This window comes from Perca flavescens, chromosome 1, assembly GCF_004354835.1.
Source record: "Perca flavescens isolate YP-PL-M2 chromosome 1, PFLA_1.0, whole genome shotgun sequence".
Classification (NCBI taxonomy): Eukaryota; Metazoa; Chordata; class Actinopteri; order Perciformes; family Percidae; genus Perca; species Perca flavescens.
Window position 1 is genome coordinate 8,409,472 of NC_041331.1, and position 17,893 is coordinate 8,427,364.

A 17,893-nucleotide genomic window follows, 5' to 3' on the forward strand; every position below is an offset into this window, starting at 1 on the left:
CGGGCTGATCCAGCACCGGGACCCCTGTTAACTGCGTACCATTCTCACTCATGGTAGTAACTTCATAACACAACAATTAACCCACAACTAACTCTCTTTACAAAGGATAAAACACCAAAGCATATAACAATTTGAGACTTAAACAGTTTCTAACACTAATAATTTTACATTTACAAATGTAGCTACACCGCCGAATTGCATGCTGGGTAACATTACAGCTGCCAGACTAGCTAGCCAGATAGCATAACAGTCTGTTAAGCTGGGAGAGGCTCCGGTCGCTACTGCACATTCAAGACCCGAGAAGAAAGTTAGCTAGAGGATGAAGAAAGACCGGAGATGCACCAGAACAACGTGTGCTCGAGAGAGGAGCCGTCTGTTGTTACCAAGTTTTTTGTTTCTAACAAATCGGACATAATTTAGCCACTGTTGTTGCCCGTCGCTCTAACGTTACTCGGTAGTTGTTTGTATGTGTATTCATTCGATTTGAGTTTATTTTACTACTTTGCAGTTTGTACAATACAAATAGTTTAGCTTCTGTAACTGTGTCATGGATTCTCCTTCATATAAAGTTATTGTATAATGTCGTGGGTCCAAACCCTTTAGTAATAAAAGCTTTTAGTAAACATGATGACATTAACATGTTTTTGAGATATTCTATGTACTCCGGACAGTAGAATAAGCCATTATAAACTTATATAAAGGTGGCCCATTACTGATGGCCCATTATTATTTATTTAAATTTATTTTAAGAAGTTTGATTACAATATATTTTCGATTTGAATGCAGAGTTGTTTTTTAAATAACAAATAAATAAGAATTCAATACATTACATCTATGTTATTTTGTCTTAGTTAGGAAAGTAATGTTTACTTAGGAAGGTCTGGTGCCTTTAGTCTCTTCCATATGGTGGAAGGAAGTTATAAGGTGGAAGGTATACAGTTTATTATTAATTCAGCAACGGTATCGGATCGGTATCGGGTATCGACAGATACACAAAGCCCTAGCATCGGTATTGGTATCGGGACTAAAAAAGTTGGATCGGTGCATCCCTACTAACAACACAATTCGCTAAACTTACGTTAGCTAACAAGCCGACTATTTATTAGCAAAAGCAGGAAAAAAAAAGGAAAACTTTGAGCTGGAAGAGAGTTTTTAGTGGCGGTACTGCCTCTACCTGTCATGGAGTTTTCTGAAGTACTGAGCTGTTCCCTAAGCTTGTCCACGTCGTCGGGGTGGACCTGTTCATACAGAGTGCTGCCAAACCACTCCGACTGGGGATGGTTCAGCACCGGCGTCACCGAGTCCGACACGTAGATCACCCGTCCCGTCTCCGCAGCAACCACAAACAGGAAGCCGTCCGCCGCCTCCAGGATCAGATGCTTCAGTTCCTACAGGGAGCAGAAAGAAACAGAAACTCTAAAAATCAAACTGCCAATACGCTCACTGACCGTCATTAAGTTGTTTTTCCTGTATATCGGTAGTTTCATTTAAAAGAAATATAAACACTTTATGATCCATTTCGGTGTAAAAGGGCCACACAAACCTCGCGTAAAAAATATAAATAGAACTATTTCTAGGCTTGTAAGGATCTCTGCGGTGCATACGCACCACTTACGCGCTGCTCTCGTGCCTGGTGTAGCCAGTTTCATTGATTATAGTGGAAACGTAGTGTTGTGTGTGTAGTGTTCATCCGCTCTGCATGCGTTACGCGCGAGTTACAGCAGAGTTGGAGTTACACACTGGCTTTAGCCTTCCATTGTCAGTGTATATAATCATGACAATCATCAGTCTCAGGGTGTGTCTCAAACCACTGTCCAGATTAGTAGGTATCGATCTGCCCAGGGAGTCATTTTCAATGTTTCCTAACATTTTTTTCCAGTTTCTTGGAACATTTCCAGGATGCACAGTTAAAAAGTGACAGTGAGCATGTTTGGCCATGGTAAGCAAAGTCCAAGACACTGAATCCAGGTCACCCTTTGGAAAAGAATGGACCTGTTATATGAGCTTGTGGCCCTGTTGCTATGGTGCTTTTGTTGTGAAACAATGACTTTATCAGAATATACCAATCCTGCAATAACTGAACAGAAGGTAAGTCTTCCTTTGTCTCCCTGGAGGCGGAGGACATTTCCCATTGGTTCCCCTGAGTGTTACATACTCTTGTACATGACAAACAATGCCTCTTCACAGAGGAACATTTTGGACCTAATGTGCAAAAAGAGAAAACGTATTTTGAAAAAACGAAAGTAACCGCGGAGAATATTTGCATCATACATTGAGCAAGATGGGAAAAGGTTTAATCCACTAGTTTTGAATGAGGTTTGTAACAATTATAAACAATTACAATTTCTACGTTGAGCGAGCTCTTATTCTGATGCACAGAATATTTCTACATGCACACTGTTATGCACACTGTTATTCCCGTTATGATCAGGTTAGAAGATTATTAACTTTATATCTTGGTTTCAAAAACCTAGATAAGCATTCATGGAGTCCCAGTTGTTTTTGTACTTGTCTGAAAATGTTCATCTTGCTCACCAGATGGCTGTCCAAACTGAGAATTTCCACAATTAGTTTGTGAAGAGGAATTTATAGAACCAATTTTTTACTTGTGTAGTGTCAAAACTGGACTATTTCCATATCACATCTCTATAATGTTGTTTTGGACAATTATGTGCAATAATGTATTAGTTACAATAGTGCAATACTTGATACCATTGTAGTCTGACATGTTCCAGCCACTTGTTCACTGCAGCTACCTATGTTCACACTGGACTCCAATAGCATTTGTACAATCCATTGTACAACATACAACATAATCATTTTAAACTAATCTTACTTGATAAAGTATTACTTTTACTTAATTTTTCATTTCTTGCACTTAAGCTATGTTACTTTATACACTTATAGTATTTTTCTTACTCTCACGCCTTTTTTTTTTTAACCTTAAATCTGACTAAGCAACTGCAACTTTCCAATTTCCCTGAAGGGATCAATAAAGTCTTCTGATTCTGATTCTTACTTTGATATTAAAGCATGTTCACTGCCCAAACCACTTCAATTAAATGAAATTAAATGTGGTTAAAAAATATAACAAGAAACAGTGTGAGGAAGGTGAATATGTTTGATCTGAATCCGTCCCGTATGACAGATCTGTGGGGCTCTGACAGAACAGTACCTGTTCAGTGAGAAAGGAGGGCTTGTAGGCGCCATCGGTAGACGTGTTGCCGGTGCCCCTCATGGATTTCATATGGGAGACAGCCATACGCAGGATGGTCAGTTTATCCGGTTTCCGGGCCAGCGCGCTGCAGGTAGGGACCATGTCCGACAGCTCGGTGATGTACTGGGTCATTTTGTTGCGCCGGCGTCGCTCAATCTCACTGTGGTTCTCTCTGAAACAGAGGAGAGAGCAATCAGAAGCCTGGCGAGCACACACTGAGAACCACTTTAGCTAAACTTTAAAAAAAATAATCGCAAATCGAAACTTTTAAAAAATAATCGCAAATCGAATCGCAATAACTGGCAGAAGAATCGCAATTACATTTTTCCCCCCTGAAACGTGCAGCCCTAACCACACTCAGGCCCTTGAACCGTGCCTGACCACGATTGGCCCCCCTCCCCACTCCCCCGCTGGCCTGCACTCACACTGCAATACAACATTCAGGGACAGATTATACAATTATATCCTTACATTGCGGGACTCACAGACTACAGTTCCCGTTCATCTGTAAATTAAGAACCTGACCCGAGCACGTTTAGCGATCACAGTGATGCCTACCACGCCAGAGTCTCACCTGGCCGGTCCCACCTTGGCGGGCCAGGGCACGGTATGGATAACTGTTTGTTTTCAAAAGAGATTTGAGGAATTTCAAAAAGCCAACATCAAAGTTTCAGTTTTAGCTCCAAAAATCTATAAAAAGAAAGTGGACGTCATTCTACAGAAAGCCGAGTTTGTTCTGAACATTTTGATATGAAAACATGGGGATCCGTTATATGCAAATACCTTAAAATGGTCAATTTAAGAAGATGTGTGAAAATGGCCTTAGACCTCAGAGAGTTAAACCAATCACAATCGTCATGGGTGGCGCTACGCACCGGGAAAAGCCACGGTGCCTCTGCAAAATAGCCTCGGGAAGGCGCTCACATGGTAGAGTGCTTGCCTATATACAGAGGCTCAGTCCTCAACGTAGCGGCCGCGGGTTTGATTCCCAATATCAAATATTTTGGACAATTCTCTTGCCAAAACTAAATAAATTAAAAGCCTAAAAAGTATGTTTTTCTTCTTAAATGTTATTCTCTACTCTTCTTGTAGAACAATCCAAAGTCTGGACACTCTAGTAGTTGTGTGAGCATCTCCATCATGCAGCATGTAACAGGTTTAGTGTTTTTATATCAGTTTATATCTATATACACGGTATCATGATATAATGATGATATAACGTCAATATTTCCCTTGAGCTTTAAGATTTCCTTGAGCTTATCTTTCTCTGGTATTCAACACAGTATCAAGAAGTGTGTGGCAAACAAAAATCTGTACATCACTGCTCACAGCCAGGGATGGTCAATTATGGCTCAATAAAGCTATAGTGCGTAGTTTCTGTCTCCCCCATGAGGAATTCTAAGTAATGACAACAACACTGTCGGCGCGTCCACATGATACAGCCTTCCATAACCGCGCCAAAATTTGCCAATGGCTTGATTGTAACGGACATTCATTAATATCAAAAAGTTACGCACAGAGGCTTTAAGTTTGAATCCCTCATTTCTGAACGTCCGTTTCACCATGTATTTTACTATTTAAATAGAGAAAAAGCATGTCCAGGATATATGGAACAAAGCTAAGAAAGCAGATAGTAATGTTCCAGTCTGTTGCTCAGTGCTTCATTGTTTGTTCCAAAGGGATTTGTCTACTTTCTGGTGTTTGACACTGTGGGTGTTTTTAGTCTAAATGTTTTCTTGGATGGATTCATTTCTGTGATGTCATTTGTTGTTAGTACATTTTCAACCAATGTGCCGCTCAGTGTTTCTATCACCCAGCCCAACTGACTGCACACCTGCTGAGTAAACTCCTCCCCCCACCACAGTGGAATGGCTTCTTTGGCCAGACATCTGATATAAAACAAAATGACCAAAAACAACTCATTCTGGTCTGATAAGGACTTTCATATGGATAGTTGAGTCGCTTAATTGTCGCTAAATCCAGAAGGCATTTTCACTGGCTGCAGTTTATTTTTAAATCAATTTTCTTTAACTATCCTACTTATTTAAAACAACATCTTGTCCCATATAGATCAACATACAGTCCGAGACATACTGAGTTCGCCTTTTTCTTTGTTCCCAGAATGTCCAAAGAAATTGGACGGCGTGCCTTTAAATTTAAAGCGCCATCTGATTGGAACACCTTGCCCACCTCACTTAGATCGATTACACCTTTATTTTTTATTTTTTTTTTAAGGCATCTGTCTTTAATTATCTACAATCAACCTGCTCTTGCTTCTAACTTAACATGACACAATACTTTTTTCTCTCATGGTTTCTTACTTTTGTCCTCCTTAATGTGTTGGCTCCTGTTTGTGCATCTACTGTAAATAACAGCACATTTGGGATGTATGCAAACATACTGGCCCTCATTTATGAAACGTGCATACCTAAAACAGGCGTAGGACGAGCGTGCGCTGATTCCTACGCAAAGCTCGGCATTTATCAATTTGAACGTGAGTGCAGGCTGCGAAAAAATCTCACGTCTGGTCTGAACTCGTGTACGCAAGTTTTCGAGTCAGTGTGGACTTGCGATGCAGCATATACTCAGTTTAACAGGAGAAGGAGAAGTCATGAGTTGATCACTTATCAGAAATGGCAGATCTGGCTCTTTTAGAAGACCTCTATGCGCCGGTCTGCAACATTGTTTTAGCCTGGGGGGTTCTGCACAACATCGTGCAGGAAGACACGGTGCCATAAATGTAGCGATGGAGCCAGATGACCCGATGCCCGGAGAGCAGTGTCCAGAACAGCCCCAACCGGGGCTATACGAAGGAGACAGGATATTATTCCTCGCTTTTAAAAGGTAGCCTATAGTGTTATGTTTGGCAATGATATTCAATACAGGAAACATGACGATGCACAACATTTTTAATTATTCTTCAGGTTTTTGTTTCTCTTTCAAGTGAATGATTTATTTCTGCCATTGACCGAGTTATTTTGGCTGGGTCGAGGTGGTGGTCCAGCACGGGGGGGGCGGAGGACACGCGCTCTCCCTCAGCTGTTGCCTCGTTCTGACTCATGAAAAAAAAACACAAGTAAAATAAAAGACACTGCATAAACTCCGGACCGCTACCGTGTGTTTATTTAAATATAGGTACACCTACATGTAGGCCTAAGAGATTGCAATATAAGCCTGTATATTACTATTAGGACCATAGAATACATATGTCAAGCATGTATAAATTAAATAAACTTCAGCTGGAGTCCAATTTACTACGGCAACACTGTTGACCGCATCAGTGATCTCTTTCTATTCCACATTCTTTCTACAGCCTTTAATACCACTTTTCAGGCTGCCAAAAGTACACACGTTAGTGCAAATGAACCAGAGATATCAGGGTTTCAGTCTCCACCTCTGAAAAGTTCCGCTTCTCAGACGGATTACGTCTCGCCATGTCGTAAATTGTAGGGGCGAGGCCTCAAAACCCAGAATATATTAGCCGTGATATTTAAATTACAATCGTTTCCAGCCGCTGCATCTATCAATGTCCGACCATTCTTACGCTCTGATTGGTGTGATACGAACGTTTCATGAATCACACATGAAGCCTGTCATAAGAGTATTTCTGTGGTCATATCTGCGCTGGTTTCTACGTTAGGTTGATAAATGAGGGCCATTATGTATTGTGTGGGTGTGTATATATATATATATATATATACAGTACAGGCCAAAAGTTTGGACACACCTTCTCATTCAATGAGTTTCTTTATTTTCATGACTATTTACATTGTAGATTCTCACTGAAGGCATCAAAACTATGAATGAACACATATGGAATTATGTACTTTTCAAAAAAGTGTGAAATAACTGAAAACATGTCTTATATTTTAGATTCTTCAAAGTAGCCACCCTTTGCTTTTTTTGATAACTCTGCAAACCCTTGGTGTTCTCTCAATGAGCTTCATGAGGTAGTCACCTGAAATGGTTTTACCTTCACAGGTGTGCTTTGTCAGGGTTAATTAGTGGAATTTGTTCCCTTATTAATAAAAAAAGCAAAGGGTGTCTACTTTGAAGAATCTAAAATCTAAGACATGTTTTCAGTTATTTCACACTTTTTTGTTAAGTACATAATTCCATATGTGTTCATTCATAGTTTTGATCTAATCTAATCTAATCTAAGACATGTTTTCAGTTATTTTAAATTTTTTTGTTAAGTACATAATTCCAAATGTGTTCATTCATAGTTTTGATGCCTTCAGTGAGAATCTACAATGTAAATAGTCATGAAAATAAAAAGGAAACGCTTTGAATGAGAAGGTGTGTCCAAACTTTTGGCCTGTACTGTATATATATATATATATATATATATATATACTGTATATTTTTTTACTTCTTTTTTTTATTACTACTTGAATTTTTACCCTATCCTGACTCTTTCGGCACTAGGGCCCATATTTATCAAGCTTCTCAAAATGCCATTTTAGTCTGAAGTGCTGAGAATTCATGAAATGTACTCCTACTATTAAACTTAAGTATAAAAGCAAGTTATCAAATTTCTAAAAGGTAAGCATCAATCTTACTCTCCCAGTTATTTCAGACAGTTCCAGAGGTCTCTCTAGTGGTTAGGAGTAGCCAGTAGGGGCTTATGATGACAGAGACATGCGCCAATCTTTCAGGAGAGGAAGAATGTTTTTGAAATGTTTGACTACGAGCAAACATTATCGTTTGGACAGAGCAGGCACAACATATGAAATCTAAGCTATAAATACGCAGGTCAGTTAACAGCACACCGGTTTAAAATAAATTAGAGACATGGTGTAAAATGTGTTTATCTTTTATTTTTAATGTGTATATCATAATGTATTCTCTTGAAAATTCTTTACTGTCAAATATATGTGTTGAATGCAAACTTCTCTTAGGAATTAGAACACCATTCAATGTGAATGTATCTGAGAATATTCTTAAATAAGGAAATCTATTCAGTGATTGGTCCATGCCTACGTTGTCATCCAACAAAGTGTTGTGAATCATTTCTAAGACTGACACTTTAAGATACAGTCCTACACTTCACTGAAATTACAACTGAGATGCCTGGTAACTAACTTTTAAGCGCAAGATTTTTTGTACTCTTATGTCAATTCTTAGCAGTGTTCTTTGTGAGTAATTCCCAGAGGCTTGATAAATATGGGCCCAGTTGTAAGTATTTGGCTTCTTCAAGTCAGAACGGGTGTGTGCAGGTTAAACAGTGCTGAGCCCTGAATGGAAAATCCTCTGTGGCCTCAGCTGGCTAGGCCTACCTGGCGTATCTCTCCTTTCCCCCACCAGGAATCTGATCATCATCATCATACCTACAGAGGAGAGAGGATGCAGCATGTAACACACTGTACATATAGAGGTAGAAAGCATCAGGCAGCAGATTCATTATCCGTATTCCTCACATCCAATGATTGTCACATATCAATGCAGAGTAGATGGTTCAAAGAGGGATGGATAGAACATGGGCAAAACTGAACAAAACAGGCTGATGTAACTGGTGCAGTGATACAAATACTTTGCTTACGCTGAGAAAAGGCCAATTACAAAACTAGGTCTTTCTTACATTCTGGGTTTTATTTTCAGAGTTGTGGCCTTATATTAACTCCCAAAACGCTGACGGTACCATAAGGGGGGTCAGGCAATCAAGACACTCAAGGTAAACTCAGGTCTGATAATCTGACCAATCAAATATTTTTTAATTCAGTTAAAATCTGCGGAAATTCTGTGAAAGATTCTGCCGAAAATTCTGCGTACCCAGATTCCATGTGGCAATGCTCATAAGCAACTGACTACCTAAGTGCCAGGATTTAATCAGAATGAGATCCAAATTTGACAAATTAAATTTGAGCAACTTATATAGTTATATTTTTTTAAATATTGTACTTAAAGTGACTATATGTAACTTTTTTTCATTTCAAATTTTTTTCATACAATGACCTTAAATGAGCTGTAACAGCAAACGAGACTAACAGTGAAAAGAATGCTATTTTTACACAGTTTGTATCAGTGCCATTGCAATAATCAATAACCGGGATAGTAAATGATTCAAAAACATCGCCAAATTGGGCTTCAGGTATTTAATAAGTCTATTTAATTCATAAAACAACAAACTCTTAATGCTTTGGCTCGTGACACAGTGACAGTGATACCTGTTTTAGCTCACGATACAAGTAACCGTATGCGACACTTGAAATGCAATGTACTCTCTTATTGTAGATGAATCAATACAAACTGAAAGTTACATATAGCCACTTTAAGTTGAATTAGTTAACTTTTAAAAAGTACTTGTTTCATACATGTACAACTGTTAATATACATGACAAATCAGCAAACAACATCTTCTGATGAAGGCTATGAGATGGGGAATTTATAGTAAAAGTAATCATTACTAAAGTATAGAAATTAGACCCAGGCTCTTATTTCCTTTAAAATGGCCATTAAAATACAGAAACACTAGAACTCCTTACTTAAAAAGAGTAGATTAAGTAAAGGCAAATAGCCCTTATTGTAGAATGAACTTTAAGGAACCAAAGTTAGAATCTAGAGAAACTAATCTCTGATATCCTCCTGTTGATTTCAGACTGGAATTTCCGCTCAGTCACATTGTCAGTGTTTGGACTGTCCTGTCCTGTTGTGTGCAACTGAACTTGTCCCTCTCAGCTGTCTTCATACTTTGCTGATGTTACAGCCTAAAACATTCAACACAACCCGTTCCCTCAAACACACTGTGGATTGGGAAAACACTGTACATGTATGTACAAAGTGTATGTACAGTGGCAAACCCTTTCATAGTGTGACTACAGAGCCTTCGGGTAGCCAAATAAATCCTACACGTGATGCTACTGTCCCTTATCAAGAGTGCAGTTACGCCTGTGTTCAGCAGAGAGCAGCTCCTCCTCCCCACTCAATTTAGCAGAAACAGATCCACTGAAATAAAGCACTTCTTGTCCATCCTACAGACGTACACACTACACAATATGAGGAAGAAAAGGAAAACAAGTTGAGGTCAATTAAATGGGATAGGACGCATGAGATGCAGGGACAGAAAAAGACTTTAGTCCCTCTTTAAAAAAAAGGAAAACATAGACTGTATATTTGATGGAAAGGGGGGGGGGGAGTAATGATGAGTCCATGCAGTCAATGTTACAAACACAGGGTATCTGCAGGGTTCTTATAGACACCTTTTTTTATTAATCATGCTAAGATCAATTTAAAAACCTAAGAAAATTGATACATACTGTGCTACAACCCCATTTTTGAACTGAGTGCAGTAAAAAAAAATGACATCCACCAACTTTAACGTATCATACCCGCAGATACCCTGAAACAGGACCTGTGTTGTCGTTGTGAACTATAGTTCTACAACATTTCAGGACCGGCGCCATCTCCCTTCGGTGTTCTCACCTTGAAAATTTGCTAGGTCCCTCTCCGTCTTCGTCGTCAAAGTCCATTCTGGGAAACAACCACAGGAAACACAGTTACTACTTCTGTTAGACGTAGAGCAGCCCGCGCTCTGTCATGACTAAATTCCCTGTGTTTTCTGGTATTTAATATGTATATCCACGGCAATCACTTTAAACAGCTGCATACAGCAGACATAAGCTGAAAATAAGATAAGAAAAAAAACGTTGTCTGTTCACACAGAACATTTTCTTGCATCGTCTGCTCCAGCGATCAACAGATAACATTAAAAAAACATCTGTATGGTCACCCAACAAACATCTGACACACCTTTCCGTGCCACACAGACACACTTACATGTTTGTGATCTGTGTATCTGTATCTGTGTGCGAGTTTGAAGTTCTTCCTCATTTGATTCTGCTGCTGCAAAGTGATACAGTTATATCTGCCGACAAATTAACCAGAGCAGCTGATGCTTTCCTCTTCTGATCATGTCATTGCCCAAACACTGGGATTAAATCACTTTGACACAAAGTTTCAAAGCAGCCATACGCGACGAACGTTTGCTGTGGGTGTCAGATGGTAGCTTATCCACCCTGTATAAAGAGCTTCTCAGTATAACTAGACTGCAAACCCTTACCCACTAGAGATGCACCGATTGACCGGCTGGTGACCGGAATTAGCCGATTTTCACGTGATCAGCTATGACCGTCGAAGCAGCCAGTCAGTCTGACATATGCCGATTTTATGCCGGTCAAATGCTGAAAATAAATAACATTGTAAAGGCTACCATACACACATGCATAGGAATTATATATTGGCTAGCAAATAATAACAATAAACCCACTATTAATTACATTATCTTAATGCAGTGTAACTACTGTAGCATGTAAATAATGCACATAAAATACAAACGTGAGCAAGGGCGTTCAACAATCGCCATTATATTGAATCAACAGCCACGTGCAACCTAGCCAGCAGGTGAAGAACACAAGCAACGAAATCACTGGTCTCAACTGGCTAGTTATCCTCCAGACAGCGACTCAAGTCTCTTTTTTTTTTCCCTTCTCCCTTTTCCGCCGGGTGGCGTGCGTGCCCGCTCGCGGTGTGAAGCGTGTGTCCGCGCTATTCTCCGACATGCGCTCTAACAATCACAGAAGTTGTGTTTGCTAAATAGATCCAATTTTTTTTTTGTTGGATATTGAATGTGAAAAGAAGGAAATGGTTCTTCCATAACGTTGCACTTTAGATGTGTGTGAATTTCCCACACCAGGAGTAATTCATATAGTTCTTTTCATTTTATAGCGATCGATTATCTGTTCAAAACATGTTCTAAGCAAAATGTAAAATGTTCTATTAAAGAAAAGATAGAAAATTAATATTTGTGTGTGCTGTAAAGTGGAAATCGGAATCGGCTAAAATCTGTATCGGCAGGTCAAACTCAATGAAAAATTGGAAATCGGAATCGGCACTAGAAAATTTAAATGGGTGCATCTCTATTACCGACGTAGTCTTGTACTAAACCCTAACTGCAAAATAATGGACAGAAAAAAAGAAACAGAAAAGGGTGATGGGAATGAAAGGCAGAGCAGCGTGACATGGAGTGCTGTGACGTACGCCCTGCTTCTTCACCGTTGTTTTAGTTTCAGTGCAAAATGCTAAACTCCTCCTGGACCAAAACAAGTATTTCATCAACTACTGCAATCAGAGTCGAACTGAGAGAAAACTTTGAATGCAGTTTGAGGTGTCATCAAGCCATCCACGCTTTCTGCCCCTTTAACATGAATTGGTGTATTTGTGCCTCTGCATAGATTGTCCCCATTGTTAAACAAACTGACACTATCAATATGGAAAAAAGTTGCTCAGAGAAACGATCAGGCTGGATTATTATCATGAAGCCACTTGTTGTGCAGAGGTTTAGGGGTTTATGGAGAAATTCACTGACGGGATTAGGGATCGGCTGATACTAGTTTTTCGAGGCCAGTACCGATACCGATTATTAGCAGTTAATGAAACCGATTACCGATATGCATTTACAGTGAAAATGAAAATCTTTAAGTCAAAATTAAGATTTTGGAATGTTACAAACTCCGACACAAAACTTTGTTTAGATGCTTTAAGCAATTATTTAATCAATTAGAAACTTTCAACATAATACCCAGTAAAAGATAGTCAGATAGTGTTGTGTTGTGTGGGCGGGACATTAAGTCAGACTCAGTGGTGAGTGAAACCGAAGCAGAGGCACAGACACAGAGCTGTTGCCGAGCCAAAGTAGCAGACTTTTTAATAATTAACTTTATCGGTTATCAGCCAAATAAGACGCTGATACATATAATCTGCAAACTACCAAAAAAACAGACTGATAATCAGCCATGTTACAGCAGTAATATCACCACTGCTCCAGCTAAAACAACTAAACAGTGACAGCATTGAATGCATGGACACTGGCAGACCAAACAAGCGGGCCATCACTTCCAAACATCAAAGATCCTTGTGTGGTTATTTGAACTATTTAAATGACTACTGACTCTATTATTATATGGGTGTGGTGAGTTGCATTTAGTCTCTAGTCTAGCCCATCTACCAATATTGATATTCATACATATGCAATATACAGATGTATACACTATATTTATTTATATACACTTTTTAATATACTTGTGTACCTAATATTCCTGTCTATTATTTACCTTAATCTGTTCAGAATGTGGTCATTGTTCTTAGCTGTTATGTCTATTATATTACATATTATTACAACATGTTTTGTTGCTTGCATGGCTTCATGTACTGAATGTGGATACCGTTGATGTGTAACTTTACTAATGTCTTGCGAGAAGCTTATTTTGTTGTTCTAGCTGGCCTTATGGTGTCTTATTGACTTCTGACTGTACATTTATTCAAGCTCTTGTCTTGCTGTTTTCTCTTCATCTGGCCAAGGGACTACAGTTGAAAATTACATTTGGCACATTTACAGAAATGTTGATTAATGTGCGTTGTCCTTTATAAATATGAAATATTTTTGTGTTGAGAGCCATGAAAAAAACATTCAAGTCAAAATTCCTCGTATGTGTACACATACATACTTGGTCAATAAAGCTGATACCGATACCATAACACAGCATAAAGAAAAAGAGATGAGGATATCAGTGGTCGTGCACCTTGTACTAATATTCCTGTGATTTTCACAAACTGAAAATTTTTAGCCTATCCTCACTTTATTTGACTATTCCTGTCTCAATACACTTTTTTGTTACTATCTACGTATATTTACTATACATAGTATTTAGAACCATAGCTTGTTAGTCATGCTTCGTTTTGTATAGAAACCCATATTCTCAAATGTTTTGGGCTTTGATGGCCTTTATTCTTTAAAGAGGATAGAGGAGAGAGAGGGGGAACGACATGCAACAAATGTCCGTGTTTCGGATTCGAACTCACGGCCGCTGCCAAGGACTCAGCCTACATGGGGGCACGGCGTCTACTGGGTGAGCTAGTGATCGACTCAAATACCCTCAAAACTGGTTTCCTTATTTCTTTTTTTTTTTACAGATTATTTTTTTGGCTTTTATTGCCTTTATTTATAGGACAGATTAAGTCAGGAACATGCAGCAAAGGTTGGAACCGAACCTGCGGCCGCTGCAACAGGGACTGAGCCTCTGTACATTGGGCTCCACCAGGTGAGCTCCCCAGTCAAATGTTCTCAAAATTTGGAGAACAGGATTTTGTTATATGTAACAACCATGTCAGGCGCTTGTTTCTAACTTTTGGAGAGCGGGCAGAGCGGTCAACATCCTGGCACTTTCGCCGCCTTCAGTGGACTTGGCTCATACCGCATATCGTATCTTCTCATAGGGAATAAAAGGAGCCGCTCCACTCTGCCGCCTTCGCGGCGGCCTGTCATGGCTCAGTTTGTATGCATGATCTAACTGACGACTTTATGCACCATGACAGCAACAGGATAGGAATTATTGTGTCTGCTGTTGTCTTGGGATACTATTACTCACACCCATCCACCCACACACACACACACACACACACACACACACACACACACACCTTAATAAATAAAGCAACAATGATATAGAAGAACAAGTCCCTGTTGTCTCCCTGTGCCATGTTTACTTGGCATGTTGCCTAGATCAAGTTTGTATTATTTATGCATGTGTATGTAGCCATGTCTGTGCATGGGTTAAATGCATTGCTTTGGCCCCTGAGGATTAGAATATTCAAGGTACTGAGCTTGTGTACATAGCCTGCTCTTTCCGAACTTGTAAATGCCATTCTCGTGTCAAATGGGGTTCCACTCATAACAGAGTTTTGAGATCCTACTTGAAACACCCGAAAGACATAAGTGGTCGCATTGCTTCCCCCCTAGAGCTGGGCAATATATCGATATTATATCGATATCGTAATATGAGACTAGATATCGACTTAGATTTTGGATATCGTAATATGGCATAAGTTTTGTCTTTTCCTGGTTTTAAAGGCTGCAATACAGTAAAGTTATGTCATTTTCTGAACTTACCAGACTGTTGTAACTGTTCTATTATTTGCCTTTAACCACTTAGTCATTATATCCACATTACTGATGATTATTTATAAAAAAAAATCGTATTGTGTGGGCGCCTGGATAGCTCAGTTGGTAGAGAGGGTGCCCATATATAGAGTTTTACTCCTCGACGCAGCAGGCCTGGGTTCGACTCCAACCTGCGGCCCTTTGCTGCATGTCATTCCCCCTCTCTCTCCCCTTTCATGTCTTCTGCTGTCCTATCAAAAAAACATCATCTTAAAGCCCCAGTGTGTAACGTTTGTAGTTGTTCATTATCAAAATCTGTATTGCCCTTCACAAACTTGTCCTTTTTCATGAATATTGTTGAAAGTGAAAATCCAAATTTCAGGAACAGGAGTCTTCTTCTTCGCCCAGAAAATGGATATTGAAAAGAGCAAGAGACCGGAAAAAGAGTGAACACTGGCGCTGCTTTGGAGGCACACACCAAATCCCAACAAGTTAATTATCCTCCGGACCGCTGCAGTCTCCTTTTCTTTCCCTCTCCTTTCCGTCGGGTGGCGCGCATGCCCACTCGTGGTGTCCGCGCTACTCTCCGACATGAACCCATGGATGTATTAAGAGAACGCATGAACTCCAACAATGACGGCTGATAGACGGCCTTTCGTACACCTTCGCTTTTTGAAGCCTGAAGGCTACCGTAGCTGCAATACTGCCTGGCGAGAGAGAGAGTTGATTGCGATATATGATCTCAACGCTAGATGGGAGTAATTCTTACACAATGTAGCTTTAAAAAGAAAAAAAAAAATCTCATTGTGTAAATATTTTGTGAAAGCAACCAATAGTCAACACTACAATATCGTTGCGGTATCGATATTGAGGTATTTGGTCAAAAATACAGTGATGTTTGATTTTCTCCATATCACCTAGCCCTATCCCCCCCCCCTCGCTAGCATCAGGAGCAATTTGGGGATCCTTGTGCAAGACACTGAACACTGAACACTGCAGGGCCATGGATTGAACCACAAACCTTCCTATTGGTAGGCGACTGCTCTACCACCTGAGCCACAGCCGCCCCTTACCAAAACAGAAATGCATCAGCTTCTGGGAACTGTTGGCTGTTCATTTCAGACCCTGCTATAAAAACGTTTTAAACTCTTGCAGAAGTATTTGTAGTGGTTCATTTCCACAGCAGTTTAGCTGTGAAGATACTCACCCTCCTGATCTCCTCTTGCCCCCGCGGCCTGGCACAGTCCCGCCCATCCTCACCTGACTGGCTCCAACGGCCCCAGGCATGGCTACTGTCCCTGGCAACTCACTGCCCATCTCTGGAAGATAAAAATAGTAACAGAAAAACAGCACAAGGTTAGCACAAGTATCCGTCACATAGATGGGACTACCATTTAACTTACATGCCTTCCCATTTGTCCAATTATTAGTGTAAGAGCCATTTTGGTGTTTGTGTTTATTTGATTTCAACCTCCTGCCACTTGGGGCAGTAGTTCATTATTAATTAGAGGTAACGTATTGTAATCAAGAGGTAACTGCACTCAGGTGTTGCATGAATGGAGAAGCAAAGTTTTTTTGACCGTGTGGTAGATGATTGTTATGTTTTTTGTTTATGAGAAGAAAGAAGTAGACTACAGTAGGAACAAAGTGGCTGTATTTTGTTGTAATACAAATTTGAAATAAATACATTGTGTTGTAATTGGAAACACTGGATACTTTGGTCATTTACTACACACAAGACTCTACATCAAATGGGTCATTAGTTATGAAAAGGGGTGTGGCTAACGCATAGGGGGCGGGTCAAACCATCACAAATCAAAAAGCAACTCTCTGCTGAGTTCAATGATACCTCATACAAGACTCTACCTTAAACGGTTCAAAAGCCATACGGGGACGTGGCCTGATTACATGGGCGTGGTTAAAGTATAGGGATCGGCTCAGTATCACAAGTAGACCACACATTATAAGTTTCATGTAAATCGGATGATGTTTGTCATAATAAGACTGATTTCCTGTTGCCAGCGGGGGGCGATATGACCAAAAGTCAGTATTGGCCTGTAGATGTCCTCAGGCCTGGACTCTTGAAATTTCAAGCAGATATGACAATGTACACTGTAGTTACAGCCACTTTCTCGTTCATCGCTAAACACTCCGCCACGCCACGCCCACACCGTTTGACCAAGTCAAACTCAAGTCTTTGGTCACAAGTCCAAGTCCAAGTTTCTTATGGTTTTAATGAACGTTCTATCATTATCATTATTATATTGCTGCAGGTCATCTGGTCCTTAAAGCACTGTATCATCACTCCTTTATCTATTAGCATAGATAAGTGTGTATTAGTTGTTTGGTATATGAACACTTTAAACAGACTATTGCAATGCAATATAAAAAAAAACATACAATGAAAGCTTTGCGTTAATGTTTATAACTATGTTTTGCCCCTAAAATGGATATAGACCAACACAAAAATATTGCTAACATTAATATACTGTGTGGTCTGATTAGTTTGGCAGTTAACACACAAAATTTAGTTTTCATGAAACCTCAACTCCTGGCAATTGCTCCTGCTGTTCTTCACCACTGTTATGGGAAAAAGAAATACCAGCAGTAACAGGTGAATCAGTTTTTAAAGTGACTTATTTTCTGCGCGGTTAAGTTATGCCACTGTGAAGAGTGTGGATTTCAAAGTATCTGGTAAGAATTTGGTGCGGTGGTAGAATAGGTTAAGGGTCTTTCACACC

General features: G+C 39.8%; 1 protein-coding gene across 2 annotated transcripts in view; it reads right to left on the reverse strand.

The window, feature by feature from the left end:
• arnt2 (aryl-hydrocarbon receptor nuclear translocator 2) overlaps positions 1-17,893 on the reverse strand; it is a 75,477-nt gene that overhangs the window by 44,842 nt on the left and 12,742 nt on the right. Inside the window, exons 2-6 of one of the 2 annotated variants that reach the window (XM_028575250.1) lie at positions 16,360-16,471; positions 10,640-10,687; positions 8,497-8,547; positions 3,176-3,389; positions 1,175-1,388 (exon numbers count right to left, since the gene is read on the reverse strand). In XM_028575250.1, the coding sequence (XP_028431051.1) occupies positions 1,175-1,388; positions 3,176-3,389; positions 8,497-8,547; positions 10,640-10,687; positions 16,360-16,471 (639 nt within the window). The remainder of the gene's footprint in view (positions 1-1,174; positions 1,389-3,175; positions 3,390-8,496; positions 8,548-10,639; positions 10,688-16,359; positions 16,472-17,893) is intronic. The other variant, XM_028575260.1, reaches the window with a different exon arrangement.